This window comes from Diabrotica undecimpunctata, chromosome 6 (assembly GCF_040954645.1).
Source record: "Diabrotica undecimpunctata isolate CICGRU chromosome 6, icDiaUnde3, whole genome shotgun sequence".
Lineage (NCBI taxonomy): Eukaryota > Metazoa > Arthropoda > Insecta > Coleoptera > Chrysomelidae > Diabrotica > Diabrotica undecimpunctata.
In genome coordinates this window covers 128,772,680-128,791,943 of record NC_092808.1, presented here as the reverse complement: position 1 = coordinate 128,791,943, position 19,264 = coordinate 128,772,680, and the positions used below count along the sequence as shown (strand labels likewise).

Below are 19,264 nucleotides of genomic sequence, written 5' to 3'. Positions count from 1 at the left end.
ATATTTTCACAAAAAAACTCTCTTTTAATAGTATTACTATTTTTGGATTTATAAGGCATATCTATACTTTTACATTTATGGAATAATCCACAAGGAAACTAAGTTCCTGTAGCTGGCTGTATACCATGTATCACAAAATGAATGGACGGTGGCATATATGACATCTATATTGAAGAAAGGAGACAGAAAACGATGCAAAAACTACAAAGGAATAAGCATAATATCATCAATAGGAAGAGTATATGGGAAGATACTGCGAAAAAAGATAGAGCAACCGATAAAAGGCAAAATTGGGGAGGATCAGGCAGGCTTCACGGCAGGAAGATCATGCATAGACCACATATACACACTGAAACAACTATTGGAAAATAAAAAAACAAAAAATATAGATATACATTTGGCATTTGTGCACCTGAGAAAGGCGTATGACTCTGTACCAAGGTCAGAACTATGGGAGGCAATGTACAAATTAGAAATACAGACGGAACTCATAGAAGCTACAAAAGCCCTGTATAAAGAAAATAAAGGGTCCATTAAAATGGGAACAAGAATCATAGAAGACTTCATTACAACAAAAGGGCTCCTGCAGGGTTGTTCCACATTCTTAACCCCATTCAAAATATACTTACATGGAAAAGAAAATGCGAAGGCTTGGGAGTACCGGTACGGAACGAATACTTATATACGTTAAGCTTTGCAGACGATTAAGTAGTGATTGCACAAGACCAAGACGACCTCAGCTACATGATGAAGAAACTACAAGAAGAATATACCAAGGCTGGCCTAGATATTAACCTCGCGAAAACAGTGTACCTATCTACAAGTGAAGAAGACATAGAAGATCTACAGATTGATGACAAAGTAACAATCAAAGGAAAGGATAAATTCAAATACTTGGGGTTTATAATCACGAAAAAGGCAACAACAGAGGAAGAAATTACACAAAGATTAGGACAAACAAGAACAGCAATCCGACAACTTAACAGTGATATGAGATAGATACAGTATGGTGAGATAGACACCTAAATATAAAGACAAAAACACAGATTTATAAAACATTAGTGCGAAGTATTATGACATATGGGGCTGCAAATTGAATCATAAACAAGAATAACAGCAGTAAGATAGTAGCAACAGAGATGGAATGCCTGCGAAGATGCTGGAGAGTAACAAGAATGGATAGAAGAAGTAATGACGAAATAAAGCAAAGAACATTAATACAAACAGACATACTAACATATATAGAACAAAAAAGACTGAAGTGGTATGAAGATTAAGAAGAACTAGCGACAGCAGATGGATAAAGAAAATAACCGAATAGAGCCCCATAGGAAGGAGGAAAAGAGGATGACCCCGAAGATCCTGGAGGAACGAAGTAGACGACGCCATGAAAGAGAGGCCTAAAAGATGGAGAATGGGACAATATAATTTTTAATTGTATACCTTTTATAAAGGATTTTTAAATAAATTTTTTATGTATGGAATACTTTGTGTCCTTCATCATCGTTTCAATTTGTTGCTGCTAAACTTCAAAACGGCGCATACTTTCTGAGAAAAAAAACTATAGTGTTAAATGTTTATGACTTCCTTGTTCATCATCAACCTTAAATGGTTAATAATGTAGTGATTATGTGCTCCGGTATGACAGGTGTTAGGGAAAAAACCAATTACAGATTTTTAAGTGAAAGAAAGCAAGGAAATATTACTGAGCCAAAAAGATATGAAGGAAAATAACGAATGGAAATTGATGACTTTTATAGAAACTTCATTCGGAGAAAAGTTTATTTGTTCTAACAACACTAGGAATCCTAAGACTAAGAATAATCCTACTTAATGAAACTAATTCATCAATATGTCTGCTTTCCAAGTTTTAGAAAGCACAGTGGTAAAAATTTGAATTTAGTTTCGCAAAGTAGGAAATCTTAGGATTCCTAGTGTTTTTATTAGATGGCGTTGTAATGAGGTGGAAAAACGTATAAGCGGCTTGCAGATGCAATGCATCAAAATTAAATATAATACCGTCTTTCTGTTTTATTTGTATTATTTAAACAAGGGTATTCTTACATTGGATACAAGATTAAAGGCAATAAGAGATAATTTTCCTCACTTCGGTTGAGATAAGTTATGCAAATTACACACATTGTAGTACCTACATTGAACGATACAGAAGAAATTGTTTTCGAAAGGTTGTTTTTGATAAAACCAGCTATCACTTAAAATTAGTGAAAAAATTACCGACGGTAAAAAAGTAGATATAATCAACTGGCTCCAATGCAAACCAATACATCATCATACATGATCAGACTATGCTTAAAACGCAATTCGTTCTTTATTTATCATTCTTTCTTTACATGCTTTATTTTTCATATTATTTTACAATATATTTTTACTGTTATTAAATATTGGGTGGTCTGGACACATTGCTAGGATGTCAGATCACGAATACACGAAGAGATTAACATTTTCAAAACCAGAGGGCACAAGAAGCAGAGGACGACCACGAATGAGATGGATTGATGGTGTGTAAGAAGACCTACAGTTTCTAAGGGTTAGAAGATGGAGGGAAGTTGCCAGGAATCGACAGGAGTGGCGACTTCTTTGTAAGCAGACCAAGATCCACAACGGATTGTCGAGCCACTTATGATGATGATTATTAAATATTACAGAGGCATATTCGTTATATTGGGGGTAACGGGTACTACTCTTTTACAGTTTTCAGTAAAGGACACATTACTTCATTGCTGCAACCCTGCCCCTACGCCAGCTACTGTTTCTCTCATAAGCTCCCCGTAGGAGAAAGCAGGTCCCAATCCTGTAATCCATCTAATCCCCATATATCGTTCCCTTCCCACACTTCGACCAGCAGGTCGTTAAATATTCCTGACGGAGGGCAGCAGCGACCATAGTACCAAGATAAGGCACATAGGAAATGATCCTGGACCGGCTTATCATTGGATTTTCACAAGCGGAGCTGTAGCAGCAGAATGGTTGTGGTAATGCGATTCAATAGGACAGGGGAATCCATTGGATTATCATTCCCAAAAAAGTTATGCGTGATGTCTAAGAGAATGCCTCGGATGTTTTCATGCAGTCCGGATAACGGATATGTCATTGACGAAATGGCAAAAACAAAAGGAATAACGGCTCAAGTTGAATGTGTAGTGGTCACATAAAATACAACTTTTAAGTTGAAGGATGTCAAACAACTTTTATCAAATTTCTTAAAAAAAGTAAGAAAAGATAACAAAGATAAACCATGCCGTGAACCACATCAAAAAAGAAGAAAAAAGATTGTGGACTGTTGATAATAACATTGAAGAACTTTGTCAATCTATACCCATTCCAATTAGTCCGGACAACGAATCTGGCCCAGAAGAAGAGAAAGAGATGGAAATCTATAAATTATAAGTTTTTTTCACTATTTAATTTATTAAAACACAGTTTTTTTATTCTAATAATTAATTTTGACAAAAAAGTATATAATTTTAAAAACTCTTCAACCCTTTTTACAGTAAAAATCATTATGTTATACATATTTACAACCAATATATTGTGAAATTTACAGCTATTTTAAAAGTTTTTTTAAATTGTAGCCAAAAAACTTTTTTTGTATAGAAAATATAAAATTAGTATGTGATAAATCAATGTGCCTTCAGATTTTTAGAGTTTAAAGTTGTACAAAAAAAATTAATAACTCATATGGGCGCCCCAGAATTTTCCCAAAAGTACGCCCGTCAGTCTTAAGTCTTAAGTCAGTCTTAAAAAGGGATTCAAATAAAAATCAGCTATTTTTAATAAGGCTCAGCTATTGTTATATTTCCTGAAATATGAAGATATTTGTTCTTACCTGTATTCTAGCCTCAGTAAGTCCAATTTTCATAGCTAATTCCTCCCTGAAAATTAAAATTCCAAAATAATAAAAGTTTTCTACTTTTAAAATCAAAAATTTCATACTCATTACTGCAGCTTATTATGCAAGGCAAAGTTCGAGGAAAGCGAAATGTGGGAAGACGAAGAATATAAGAAGAAGAAGACAACCTACGATAGAAGATGGAACTTAAAAAAGAAGAAGAATAAATTTAATTTTTACATTTTACATTCAATAAATTTATACATTTAATCAGTTTAATTTTAATTTTAATTTAAACAGTTTAAAATAATAAATATTTATTTTGCAAAATTTTTTCTTATCTCTTATTATTATTGGTAAAAAAGATTATAAAATGATATGCAACAATTTATTTATTATAGTTAAAAACAATATCTTTTAACAATAAATTTTATAAAAAATTTATTTTTTCCTTGAAAATTAAATATATACGAAGCTGTTAATTATTGTTCTTGAATTATGTTTATTATTTTTATAATTCCTTTTACACAAAATTACGCAAAATTTATTTTTAAAAGAAATTATTTATAACCATAATACGTAAATATTTAAGTTACCTATCATTTCAAGAGAAAAGGGAAATTTAAAGGAAGCAAATTATAGTTATTTATTGTACAAGACGATAAAATTGTACTTTATCTTCGAGAGCGTTTTTTAGCGTCGAGACGTCAGTCGAGACGCTAATTATGCTCGAGAAGATAATGCGATTTTATCGTCGTGTGCAATACAACATTTTTTTCTATAGCAAGACTTCAAGTTCAGGTGAAAAATAGAATTTCAAAGAAAATTGTAATTTTTAGCACAAAAATCGCAATTGTGTTGCTCCGTTGCTAGGGATATGAATTACTCTGTCAACAAATGTCAAGCAAATGTTACGTTTTGGTTTTTGCGGAGAATATTGTTGCGTTTTGTGTACAAAGTGAATAAATACGAAATGGACGGAATATTATCTGTTGCAGAATCTTACATTGAAGAGTCAATAAGCAATAAGATTGCTGTATCCAAGTGTATACTTGGCGGACCAGAAAATCAATCCAGTACCTCCAATCAAGTGTTTAAGCAAACGAGTACAAGTTGTGATGCTCCAAAAATAGATATTTCTAATAATGTTAATTGTAAAATTTCAGTTATTTTTAATCCTTAATGTGTTTGAATTTGTAAATTTTATTGAATAAAAAACAGTTAAAACATTTTATCTACTCTTGCTGTTCAAGTGTCACTTTATCTACCCTTGCGGTTAAAGTGATACTTTATCTACTCAAAACAGTTGTTATAGCAACACTTTAACATTAGCTATGGAAAAAAAGAATAAGCTTTTCAGATGGCGGATAAAATGGTTTTGCTCATAAATTTAACATCCACAAAGCAAAAGGCAGGACAAAACTGGTTGATGGATTTCTAAGACGTAATTAAGGTATATTTTTGCACGAACCGGAAGCCCCTTTAGCATCTCTCGTTCAAGATTTTAATCAGCCTCAATTCCAAAAGTTTTATCAGTTGCACGGAAGCTTGATAGAATCTGTTGGACATATGTTGCACCGTTTTTATAATGCTGATAAATTTTCGCTATCCACAGTACAAAAACCTGAAAAGATTTTAGCAACCATGGAAAGGAAACGAAAAATCGGAGTTATAACTAGTGCGGAGCACAAAGCAAACACTATATTGTTATGTCATATTATATCAATATTATTTGTTTTGTTAATGCTGTTGAAACTTCCTGTTGAAAATGCTTTTATGTTAATGCTGTTGAAACTTTCACTCCGCCAATGATGATATTTCGTTAAAAAATATGCAAAGCGAACTTAAAGATTAAGGTGTTGCTCAACAATCAGGTTGGATAATCACCGAAATGTTTATGAAGTGGATAAAACATTGTACTTATCGTATGCAACCTTTTAGCGTCTATTTTTTGGTCTTTTGAAGACCTACTATAACCAAGAAATTGTTAAATGGCTAAAGGCACATCCTGAACGTGTTGTTATGGATTTTTAGATCGCCGGCTTGTTTCGAAGCATAAGGTAAAGCAGCTACGGTGCAAAATGCATGTCACGGATTTAAAAACCCTGGCATCTGGCCGCTGAACCCTTATATACTTCCGTATTATATGTACGCGACTGCTGAATCTACAAACATAAAGACTCCAATAAGCAGCCTTCTTAATCTGCAACAGTAGTGGAATCTATTGAGTCTAAACAGGTTTTGAGACAACTTTCACAACAAGGAGATGATTCAGTTATTGTGACAAATACGTCTCAGATCGCTGTGGTTAGAAATGATTCAGAGCTATGAGATCTGAATAAAATAATACAGCCAAAATAACAGCACTTACCGACTCACAAGTTAAAATTCACCTCAGGTTCCTACTACAAACTAAGGTCTAAGTTGCTGATACCAATGAACGTCCATCGTCTTCTGCTCTTGCTGTTCCTATTGAGCTGTTTTCTTCAGTGACAAAATAATGTTTTATTATTGCTAAAGGAAAACGTAAACCAAAAAGACAGAGCTTGTTGGTATTGTATTGTAGACACTTCTAATATGTTGGAAATAAAATCTAAAAATGAGCCCAAAGCTTCCGCCAACAAAGAAAAAACAAAAGCAACCAATAAATTATTTAAAGAAAATAATTACTGTTACGAACTTTATTCAGGACTTAGGAGAGCCAAGAGAATTCTGGTTGCGGTGCTTACAATGTTCGCTTTGGGCTCACGCTTCTTGCGCTGGTGTTCCAAGAAGAACTAAGCGTTTTATTTACAAATTATGCCAATAATTTTGTAGCTATTAAATGTATGTCATTTTGGTTATTAGCAATATGTCATTGTGGCAGAAGCATACGGACAAAATTAATTATGGATGTGCTGTGAACTCGAATAAAAAGTTATAACACAAAAACAAAACTATATGTCATTGTGTACACATTTTCCCTAGTGGAATATTTATTTAGCCCCACTGAAATGCTTCAACTATTAATAGACAAAACAAGTTATTTTTTTATATCTGTTTACAGAAAACTAATGTTAAAAAGAATAAAAAATATATTTTAAAACACTTTTATGTCTACCACAAAGTGCCAGGTTTATTCCAGGTAATAATCTATCGCTTGAGGATAGAACACAAATACACAAGCAATTACTAAAGAAAGAACCTTCAAGAATATGTTTTACTTGTGACATAACTATAACCACTGTATATAATGTATGTATATAACCACTAATAAAAAAGTGTCTAAGTGTCTTTTAGAAGTTTCGAAAAAGTTTAATGGTTGCTACATTGCAGAAAAATATAACTAAACTCGAATTTCTGGATATTAGATCTCTACTCTTAAAGTCGCTTTTTCATCCACTATATCCTTTATATACAATCTTATAATGTCTTATGCCTCAATAAAAACTGCAATATATGAAAAGAAGAAAGCCGGTAATATAAGCATACATCAGATCTGAAAGTAGCCAATTATCTATAGAAAACCAAGAAACTTGCTTACTCTAAAAACTACCAATAAAGTATAAAATGAATACAAGTATGCTGTACAGATTTTTAAGTACTAAAGGACATTCGTCTACGACTTCTGTCCTTCCTTATTACTTCTTAATTGGTGTAATCAACTTAACAATCTTCAAACAAAGCAATTAAGCCACCATCGGCATTCTTTAAATACTAATTAGAGTTGATTTACTTCGAAGTCAACAATCCAACCAAATTAATTTCTAATTCAGGTGCAACTCCTCAAATTGAGCTCGAGTAATTGGTAGTTTAAGTTGTCTGTTTGTAGTACATGAGCGTCTCACGGGTGAAATCAAAGGATGCGCTAGTTAATTTGTCATGAATTTAGTTCTTGGTAGAGGACTTATGTATCTGTATGATTTGAGAATAAACTATAATTATGAAATTTCGAATTCTGATTTTGAGAACTATTTATAACTGGAATAATCGAAAATGCAAAATCATGAGTTGTACTTGGAGAGTTAAATTCTGTTAAAAATTCCAACAAAAAATACAATTTAATGTTTTCAGACTGCCTTTCAGTTCTACAAAACATAAAAAAATTGCATTTCTCAAAATACTTAGTAAATTTGGCCTCAATATAAAGATTAATTTGGGTGAAGGCTCATATTGGACTTAAAAATAATGAGTATGTAGAGTACTTAGTTAAGATTAGTATTAAAATAGAATATAGAATATTTATTATTATATTTATCAAACACATCAGATTACTATTTCAAAAAAAATCAGATATCTATATAGAAAGATTAATGGAATTATAACTTCACAAAACATACAAGGTAAACCATTTTAGAACCAGTTATTCCTCCAACCAATTGGCTTAAGAATCTTAACGCTCCACGTAAATATGCCATCACTATAAATAGACGCAGTTGAAAAAAGACGCACCAATTACAAGTGTTTGCAGTTTCCTGTCCACCAAAACACAATAACAAAAGGGAGAACTAGGAACAATTCGTTAAGACGCTAAGTAATAGGTTAATCGCAGGTTGAGATTATAACGTTTAAAAATATGTACCGGATAGCTAGAGTAACAACAGCCAAGGAGAGACACCTACTTCTTCTTCTTCTACGTCACTACAGCCCAAATTGAGCCATAGCCTTCTTTATTTTTTTACTTCACCCTTGCTTGTCTGTGGCTGATGTTCTCCATACACGGACTTCTAAAAGGTCTTGTACTTCGCTGTTTACTGTGTTTTACCAGCGCTTTCTTGGGTTTTCAACCGGTCTCTTTCTCTGCATTCTAGCGTTCAGTGCTCTTTTTGGTAGCCTATCTTCTCCCATTCTTATCACATGTCCGTCCCATTGCAATCTTTGTGTTCTAATGAAGTCTGACAGTGGTGCTTCCTTATTAAGTTGATAAAGCTCGTTGTTGTATCGACTTCTGAAGATTCCGTTTTCCCTCACAGGTCCTGGTATTCTCCTCAGTAGTTTCCTTTCGAATGTGTCAAGTTTGCTTTTGGATATTTCTTTTAGAACCCATGCTTCACTGCCATAGCAGTCCACCCATGCTATTGGTCGAATTAAGGTTTTATAGATTCTCATCTTTGTATTTCGATGGTCATATTTAGACCGAAATATATGGGAGAGGGCAAAATACGCTCTGTTTGCGTGCGTTATTCTCTTCCCTATTTCTCCATTTTCTGATCGGTCGGCATATATTTCTATTCCCAAATATGTAAACTGTAAACTTTCCAGCCGTTTCAATGTCATCTTCATGAATAATGTTTTGTGGGACTATATTTCTTTTCGTCTGTATCAATATTTTTGTTTTTTCTGAATTTATTTATATATTTAGCCTTTTTGCTTGCGTTTTTAATTCTGAGTATGTTTCCTGTGCTCCTGTTGATGTTGTACTCATAATATTAATATCATCGGCATAAGCGGCCAGTTGAACCATTCGGTTGGTCAGTAGGTTGCCTCGTCCAGTTTGCGTTTATCTAACCGCATACTCCAGTGCCACGTTAAATAAAGTTGGGGCCAGCCCATCTCCCTGCTTTAGTCCCTGCGAAATTTCGAAAAAGTCTGTCCGGTGGTTTTGTGTTCATACACATGCTTGAGTTTCATCTAGTGTGGCTTTAATGAGTCTAATTAGCTTGTGTGGTATTACCAATTCAGCTAATATATTGTAGAGTTTGTTTCTTTCGACTGAGTCCTGTGACTGTACACGTTGTGTACATCAATGTCATGTTCCCATAATTTGCTCAAGATCTGTTTGACTGTAAATATTTGATCCAGTGTCAATCTTTCCCATCAGAAGTCCGTCTAATACTCTCCAATAATATTTTCTGCTAGTAGTTGGAGCCGCTGGTTTATAATATACGTGAGAACTTTACTTTATATGCTATACATAGTAGAGAAATTCCACGGTAGTTTTTGCACTGGAGTTTGTCTCCTTTTTTATAGATCAGGCATACCTACTATACTTTACTTCCAGTCGTCGGGTATTTTGTCTTTTTGTCTTATGTCTTTGATGAGCGCGTGAATGTGACTTGCTAGGTGGTCGCCACCTATTTTATACAATTCTGCTGGTATTTCGTCAACTCCCGGGGCTTTTTCTGGGCTTTAATAGCTTCGAAAAGAGCTTCTACTCCATTCTCTACCTCATTTTCTTCTACGTAGTTTGTACCCATTTCATCTTTCATGTCTACTTCCATGTCTACTTATTAGGGTACATAGGTTCATTGAAGGTTGAGATTATAACGCTAAAAATATGTACCGGATAGCTAGAGTAACAATAACCAAGGAGAGACACCTACTACAAGCTCCTTAAAACTTAAATTTTCAGTACCTATCCACAAGAGAACCCACGTATTGGCCTTCTGCTTAAAACAAGGGAAGCCTTAGACACAGCAGGCGTCAACTTTACAAAAAGTATATAGCAATCTGCATTGTTATCCACAATTTTTAACCAAAAAATGGCAACAAAACGTTAATAATTAAGAAAAAATGGCAAAAAAATCGACAAAAAAACTTGTTGGTTTGAGCACCTATTCATAAATGTTAGGGAAATTGGTCCTAGAAAAATAATATATTAAAAATTTTAATAAAACCTAAAAAACTTTAATAAAATCTATTACCGATCGTGAGTAGAAGACTTATTTCTCCAACATTCACTGATTATTCCTTTAAAAAATCTAAAAAAAAATCAAAAGACCTCAACAGCACATCCCACTTATTCTAAGCAAGAACTGACACTGAAAAAGCCAAAATACAAAATGTTTGATTACATTTAAGTACCTGATCAAATGGACTAAGTACTCAGGAGTTTTAAAGTTATAGAAACTTTTTCTCCAATACAATAGATTCAGCGCTACTTGTGATCTTATAACCGGTAAAACTATATAAGAACTACCTGTTATATCCATTAAAGCACTCCAGCAAATAATCAAGGCAGCATTAAGATTGAACTAATTCCCTTATACATAGAAAATTGATCAAATAATAATGATACTGAAACCTAAGAAAAAACCAGAGAAGCTAAACTCGTATTAGCCAAGAAGTCGGTTGCCAATTCTGTCAAAACTGCTAGAGAAATTTATACTTAAGCAACTGATGGAGAAAGTCAATGAAAGAAAACTTATATCTGACCATCAACTTGGTTTCAGAAACAAAATGGCACCGTGGAACTACCTTAATCGAAAAAATCAGCAATGACCTAGAAGGCAAAGAATACTTACCATACTCCTATAAAAATAATCAAATCTATCTGAATATCCAAAACTTCCAAGTCAAAATAAACGCAACCCTCTCCGAAATTTTTTCGATCTCTGCAAGAGTACCGCAAGGAAGTATACTGGGGCCAACCATGTATTTGCTATTTACTGCCGATCTACCTGTAACCAAATCAACGCTAGTTGCAAGCTATGCTGATGATTCTGTTATTATGGCATCACATACCTGGCCTAAAGCTGCCTCTAAAGGTTAACAAATTGCTCTCGACAAACTACAAAACTGGTTACACATTTGACGCATTAAATGAAATTCCAGTAAATCTGTTTATGCAACGTTTACTATGAAATGAGATTACTGTATACCAGTCACACTTAATGGACTTCAACTTCAACACTCCGACCACACAAAATACCTAGCGATGAATCTGGACCGCAGATTAACATGGCAAAGCATTTTTGATAAAAGGGAAAAATTAGGTCTGAAATTTAAGCAGTATTATTGGCTTGGACGTAACACCCAATGAAGTTCGAAGGTCAGTGCAAGAAATGAAAAACAATAAGTCCCCCGGAGGCGATGAAATAGTGGCAGATGCCTTGAAGGTGGCTGGAAAAAGATTATGGCAGGTCCTTGCCAAACTATTCACTAGCTGTTTGCAGGAAGCAATAACACCAACCCAGTGGTATAACGCAGAAATTATCATACTTCATAAAAAAGGGGATGCTACCGACCTCAGGAATTACAGGCCCATAAGTCTACTTTCACATATTTATAAACTATTTACAAAAATAATTACGAAACGACTAGAAAATAAATTGGAATTTTATCAGCCCATAGAACAGGCGGGTTTTAGAAAAGGCTATGGAACAAACGATCACCTACTGGTAATAAAAAATCTTATAGAAAAATGCACTGAATATAATAAACCACTAGCTTTAATATTTGTCGACTATGAAAAGGCATTCGACACCGTAAATCAACAAAAAATGTTGGAAGCCTTGACAGAATGCCGAATTGACTATCGGTATATAAATATAATTAAACATATATACCAAAACGCAACAGCCAGTGTTAGAGTGGGTGATCGTCAAACCCAGAAATTCCCGATACAACGTGGAGTACGCCAGGGGGACACCATATCGCCGAAACTGTTCACTACGCTTTTGGAATATATATGTAAAAGGGCAAAACTGACCGACAAGGACATAAACATAAACGGAGAAAAGCTTAGCCATCTAAGGTTTGCAGATGATATTGTACTAATAGCTGATAGGATAGATGAGGGGGATTAAAAATAAATATATCTTAAACCCAGATTATGACAAATCTTGTAGTCAGCGAAGATATATGCGTAGGAACAAGATCCATAGACCAGGTAATGGCCTATAAATACCTAGGTCATGAGATTCGCATAGGAAAAGATAACCAAACCGTTGAGATTCTCCGTCGTATAAGACTGACTTGGGGAGCCTTCGGCAAGCTGAACCATATTTTCAAATCGTCTGATATACCAATATGCCTTAAAAGAAAAACGTTTAATCAGTGTGTTTTGCCAGTGTTAACTTACGGTGCCGAAACGTTGACCATGACAAGGAGAACAGTTCAAAAGATCCGTGTGTGTCAAAGGGCGATGGAGCGTGCTATGTTGGGCGTTTCACTACGAGACAAGATCCCAAATCGCCAGCTACGACAAAGAACAGGAGTGGCTGATGCAGTAGAGAGAGTAGCAACACTAAAATGGAACTGGGCAGGTCACGTGGCTCGAATGACAGACAATATATGGACAAAGCGGATACTGGAATGGAGACCAAGAGATGATGCCTACCGAAGTAGAGGTCGTCCACCAACACGTTGGACTGACGATCTAAAACGTTGTCATAGGAATTGGATGCAAGAGGCACAAGATCGAAATAAATGGAAAATTATGAGGGAGATCTATGTCCAGCAGTGGATAAGCGAAGATTGAATGATGATGATGATGATAATTGGCTTGTAGCAGTAGGTATCCCATATCATAGTTCATAGGGTTCTTAATGTTCCGAGTGTTAAATAAATTGATTCAAAAAGATTGGTGTATTCTATCGGGAACGAATGAAATCACACTAAAACAAACTAGCAAGCGATCTAATAATCTTACCAGAAGAAAGTAAATGACACACATGAGGTTTAAACCTCATGACTTACCTACTAGGTTTTAGTTTTAATTCGGCTGTAAAAATAGTTTTTAGGTTAAGACAAATCTTATTTTTGATTTTTGAAAGGTGGAACTGAAATCTTTAACTGGAATTAAACTTGACTTGGTCAAGTTCTATAGATTGGGAAATAGCCACAGCAATCACAAGACCAAGCAGAATTAGATGGGCTATAAATAAGTTTCGGCCATATAAGTCTCCAGGGACAGATGGCATATATCCAATACTGTTGCATATGGGATTAAAGATATTGATAAAACACCTATGCAAGCTCCTCAAAGCCAGTTTAGCATGGGGGTCGTACCGGAAATATGGCAAAAGGTAAAAGTCATATGCTTGCCTAAGTTAGGTAAAGTATCAGACCTAACGCCAAATATAGACCAATGGGCCTATCGTCTTTTCCATTAAAACGCTCTAAAGACTTCTGGATAAGTATAAAAGAGACAAAGAGCTAAAGGATAATCATCTAAGCAATCGTCAATATGCATAGCAACCTGGTAAATCTACAGACTCAGCATTGGGTGATCTAAATATACTTATTTTAAAGTCAATAGAAGAAAAAGAAATAATGTAGCATTGCTTTAAGAGAGAGCACTAACTCTTTTGTCACAGCAATGAGTAGACGAGGCACTCCTGTGGTAATATGCCGATAGATAAGGGCATGCTGAAAGAATAGAATAGCAATATCCACTCTGGGTAAAACAAACATCAAAGCAGGAGCAGTTGAAAGCTGTCCACAAGAAGGAGTTCTGTCATCTTCACGTTGGGCAACTTTGTTAGATGATCGTAAAAATCTGTCCACAAAAGACTTTACTATCTAGGATATGATGACGATACTACAATTGTCGTCAGGGACAAATTCGACCAGGATGTATCTGGGAAAATGCAACTAGCCCTAAGTATAGTTGATAACTGGTAAATAAATAAATAAATAAATAATAGCTTTATTACCCAACAGTTTCCCATTTCTAGGGTAAAAATTTAAGATACATTTTTAATTAGTAAACAATCATTAGTAGGTGATACAAAAATATCAAGTAAAAAAATAAGTGCAAAAAATAAGTAGGTGAAAAACAAAATAAAGAGTGGGAACAATATAAATTAAACAAATCACTACGTATATAAGAAATAAAAAAAAATACACAAAAAAAAATTAACAATCTAATGTACTCCATAAACCAGTGCGGTATCAACCAGATGATTAATTGAGCATGAGAAAATATCACAATGGTTGCATATTTTGTTATAATTATTGCACATAATATAAATTGGTGACTTCAGTAACATATTTGTTCTCGCACGTGGACAAGTAAACACTATAGTCGACCTGGAAGTAATTCTTGGCACATTAAATCTAATTTGACCTAATATATCACTGCAGTCAATACAGTTGTGTAACAACTTATATATAAATGAAACCGAAAATATAATTCTTCTTAACTCTAAACTTACAATATTAAACCTGTTACATAACAAATCGTAATCATAACCATGGACAGGATATACTCCATCAACCTTAAAAGCTAAATATTTTAAAAGTTTCCGTTGTACCTTTTCAATCTGTTGCATATAACATTTATAAATGGGATACCAAATTAAGCTGCAATATTCTAGTTTTGTTCGCACCAGCGATAGATACAGCAGTTTAATCGGTCTTATATCGCTAAAATTTCTACAGTTTCTGATGATAAAACCGTACATTTTCATAGCATCGGATACTTTCTGCTCAATATGGTTGTTAAAGGTTAATTTTGAATCAAATATAACTCCTAAATCTTTAATGCTATTACATTTTTCAAGATCTGACCCCTGAATTACATAATTAAAATCAACCTTATTTTCTCTTCTAGAGTAACTTACTACTTTACATTTCTTGACATTAAGAAAAAGTTTGTTTTTTACACACCAAGTATCTATATAATTTAGATCGTTCTGTAAATCTATACAGTTAGCAATTGTTTTAATTTCACAGTATATTTTAAGATCATCCGCAAAACACAATTTTCTGTTATTAATATCTAAAAATAAATCATTGATATATAATAGGAACAACAATGGACCTAAATTTGATCCCTGTGGAACACCGGATGTAGTACAGATTAATTCTGATATGAAACCATTATAGGATACAAATTGGTTCCTACCTATTAAATAGCTTTCCAGTAACTTTAAAATGTTTCCAGCAAATCCCAAATTTGATAATTTAAAGAGAAGGTATTTGTGATCAACCTTATCAAACGCTTTAGAAAAATCAGTATATATCACATCTACTTGACCTTGTACATCCAAAACATCTGAAATATATTGAGTTATTACAGCCAAGTTTGATACAGTAGAACGTTTATCTATAAAGCCATGTTGATAAGGTGATATCCATCCCCTAACAGAAGGGTAAATCCGGTTATATAGAGTTACTTCGAAAACCTTTGAAAAATTGGATAACAAAGATACCGGTCTGTAATTGGATACATCAGATTTCGATCCGTTTTTGAATACAGGGCATATTTTCGCATTTTTCCATAACTCGGGATAAGTTCCCGTTTTTATCGATAAGTTAAAAATTTTTTGAAGTGGCTTTACAAATACCCGAGAACAATCTTTCACTAAAAATGCTGGAATATTATCCGGTCCGGACGTCATTTTATTTTTAATTCTTTTAAAGGCTACTAAAATTTCGTTTTCTTGAAATTCGTTAAAATTAATAGTGGGTAAGTAGATATCACTACATTCTTGATTATTTAATACATTGTTGTCGACAGGTAAATAAACTTTTTTAAAAAACATCTTAAAAGCATGGATTATATCGCGAGGATTATTAAATGTATCGCCGTTGTAACACATTTCACCTGGGATTCTAGAAGTTTTATTCTTTGCATGAACATATGCCCAGAAATTATTAGATTCGTTAGAAATACTATTCTGAATTTTTTCAAGATAAACGTTATATTGAGCTTTAATCATTTGTTTAATTATTTTTCGCAACCTTTTAAATTCATGCATATAAAGTATATTACCTGTTTTCTTATAATTTTTGATATTTTTTGATTTCAACTTTATCATTCTAATTATTTCCGCATTGTACCATGTAGGATATTGATGTTTATAATTTCTGTAAATTGGTACACACATATCAAATAATTCATATATCTTAGCATAAAATATTTCTAGGACTGTATTTACATCATCAGACATATCTAAAAAATTCCAGTCACAATTAAGAAATTCTGAGTGCAGTAAAGGAAAATTTGCTTTTTTAAAATTATATCTTTTAGTTTTAGAATGAGCCACAAAACTGGTTTCCTTTTTCTGAAAATCATTAATATTTATCATTAATGCTGGATGATGTAAATCTTCTTGTACAAGTGGTGCATTATCGCGACTTACATGACATGTATCTGATGATATAACTAAGTCTAACAATCGATTTAAATTATTTCCCACCTGATTATACTGATTTAAATTAAACAAACACATGAAGTCTAGCACTGCCGATGTCTTCACATCAGATCTGTTTTGATCAATATACTTTGGAATGTTAAGGTCGCCCAGGAGAATAACAGTGTCATTAAATAATTCAAGTTGCTCTAACATTTCAAAAAAATATTCAAAATCTTTCAACTTTAATTTATCAGGAATATATAATACTGAAACATAAAACTTTTTATTTCCTATGCGACACTCAACAACCAACAAATCAACTAGTGGAAAATGTAAATCAAATGTTGAGACATCAACAACAACACACTCAAAATTTGACTTAAGTGCCAACAGTACACCGCCACCAGTCGATTTATTAACTACATCGAACTTTCGATCTTTTCTAAAAACCTGATAGTCATCATTAAACAATTCCGAACTAATAACATCAGAGTTGAGCCAAGTCTCAGTTAGAGCAATGACATCAAATTCACATTCACTAACACTAGAGTAAAAATCAATTACTTTGGAATTCAAACCACGCACATTCTGATAGTAAACCTGAAGATCTTGGCTTGTAAAACTGTTGGGACCTATCTGTTTAAAGGAACAATTTTTGGGATGCCATCCAAGTATTTAATTCTAAATTGTCCTGTATTGTTAGCGTTCTTAGCTTCTAATTAGTGTTGCCCAAAATCGGTCTTGGTCTTGCAGTCTTGGTCTTGTTCTTGCATTTTTGCAAGACCAAGACCAAGACCAAGACCGCCTAATTTTAGCAAGACCAAGACCAAGACTGACCGTGCAAGATTTAAGCAAGAACAAGACTAAGCCTGCGAGACTCTTGCGTCTTGCAGTTAGGAGTGAGTGTGGTTTTAGCGAGTATAGTAGTTCGGGTATATGCTTAAAGATTCTATGAGACGCAAAAAAATATGTAATAAAAATTTGAAAAACTGGACTTATGCGCATTACAAACAATACCATAAACATACATACCGAATCAAAATATTCATTAAAAAAACACATTTGACACGTGCTCAGAGGTCATAATTACAATGTAAAAATAAAATATTTTGTACATTCTTTTCCAGCAGACGACTTCTTCGCTCTGAAATTAATTGTCCATATTTTGAGAATAGCCGCCCTCTAATCATAAAAATAATATTCTTGCATTGCGACGCCGACAGTAATATCGTATCGATATTTTCTAAAATATGTCACCCTAGCTAATAAAAAATATAATTGTTACGGACACCCACTTAATAATTCAATTTTTTTTCCCATTATAATTTAGTCAGGAGGAATCTAAATAAACAAATCTTATCGGCCTAAGACTATAAATTGTTTCTGCTGAGTGTGCGATGAGATCATTCGGTTAAACAAAATTTTCTGAAAGAGCGTGGCTAATATTCAAAAGTACCGAGACAAATTAATAACAGATAATGTTAGTAATGAAGTATTTAGAATAATGAAGTAACGATATATAATTCTCGGTTTGTTATTAGATACTTAGGGTATTGGATAGTAACGAACACAAAGTAACTAGTAGTATAGTAGTTACTTTTTCGACATCACTTAACTTTATTCCCAATTGAGCTTTCCATTGAGTCTAATGTAATAATCTCCATTTTAGACTACAATGGAGATGGGCAGGACACATAGCCAGAATGACAGATGGGCGATGGACAAAGAGGTTATTGGAATGGAGGCCAAGGGAAGACAAGAGAAGCGTCGGTCGACCACCTACAAGATGGACTGACGATTTAAGAAGACTCAATAAAAACTAGATGAGAGCGGCGCAAGATAGACGGGGTTGGAAACATAAGGAAGAGGCCTATGTTCAGCAGTGGACTCTTGAGGCTGGATGATGAATGTAATAATTGTTTTTCATCTAATCCTTGTTGTTCCCGGAGTGACAAGTTTACAATTTGACATGAGGGACAAAGATTCAAATAGTTCTAGTTCGAGTAGTGAGCGTTAGAGTTATAGATCTAAAAGACCTAAAAGCAAATTTGATGAGTTTTTCGAAATAATTCATGCATCCCAAATTGCTTTGTGTAAATTGTGCCTACATAAAAAGGTTGAAATGAGAATGATCAACAGAAACACGTCAGATTTAAGGAAGCATCTAATATCTTTTCACAAAAAGGAATTACAAATATTTCTTCTCGAAAAACCAAAATTCGGTGGAGATATCACAAGCTTTTTAATAACCTCTAAAAAAGGTGGACATGTAAAAAAATATGGTTATTACCTTATTACCAATTACTATATTATGTACCCACTACTTTATTTTGGTAAATTAATGTATTTATTAAGTAGGATCTCCTTAATTTAAAATAACTTCTTTTGATTACCATTGCTTTTTTAACTAGTCTTTATTTTTTCAAGTTAGTTTTTTATATAAAAGTAGAGATAAGATTGGTAAAAACATTTATTTTGCTTTAATAAGTGGATTATAGTTTGTTATCTTATCACCTAAAAAATCTGTGCCCTTGATACGTCATGTATGTGGATTTTTTGCCCATCATGTCCATCAATCCCTTTCTAGGCAGATAATGTTCTTTAAAATACAGGCATGTTTATGTCACTA

General features: G+C 33.7%; 1 protein-coding gene across 3 annotated transcripts in view; it reads right to left on the bottom strand.

The window, feature by feature from the left end:
• Positions 1-19,264, bottom strand: part of al (aristaless related homeobox) — a 513,209-nt gene that overhangs the window by 85,297 nt on the left and 408,648 nt on the right. For all 3 annotated transcript variants that reach the window (XM_072535378.1, XM_072535379.1, XM_072535380.1), the window contains one exon: positions 3,848-3,893. In XM_072535378.1, the coding sequence (XP_072391479.1) occupies positions 3,848-3,893 (46 nt within the window). The remainder of the gene's footprint in view (positions 1-3,847; positions 3,894-19,264) is intronic.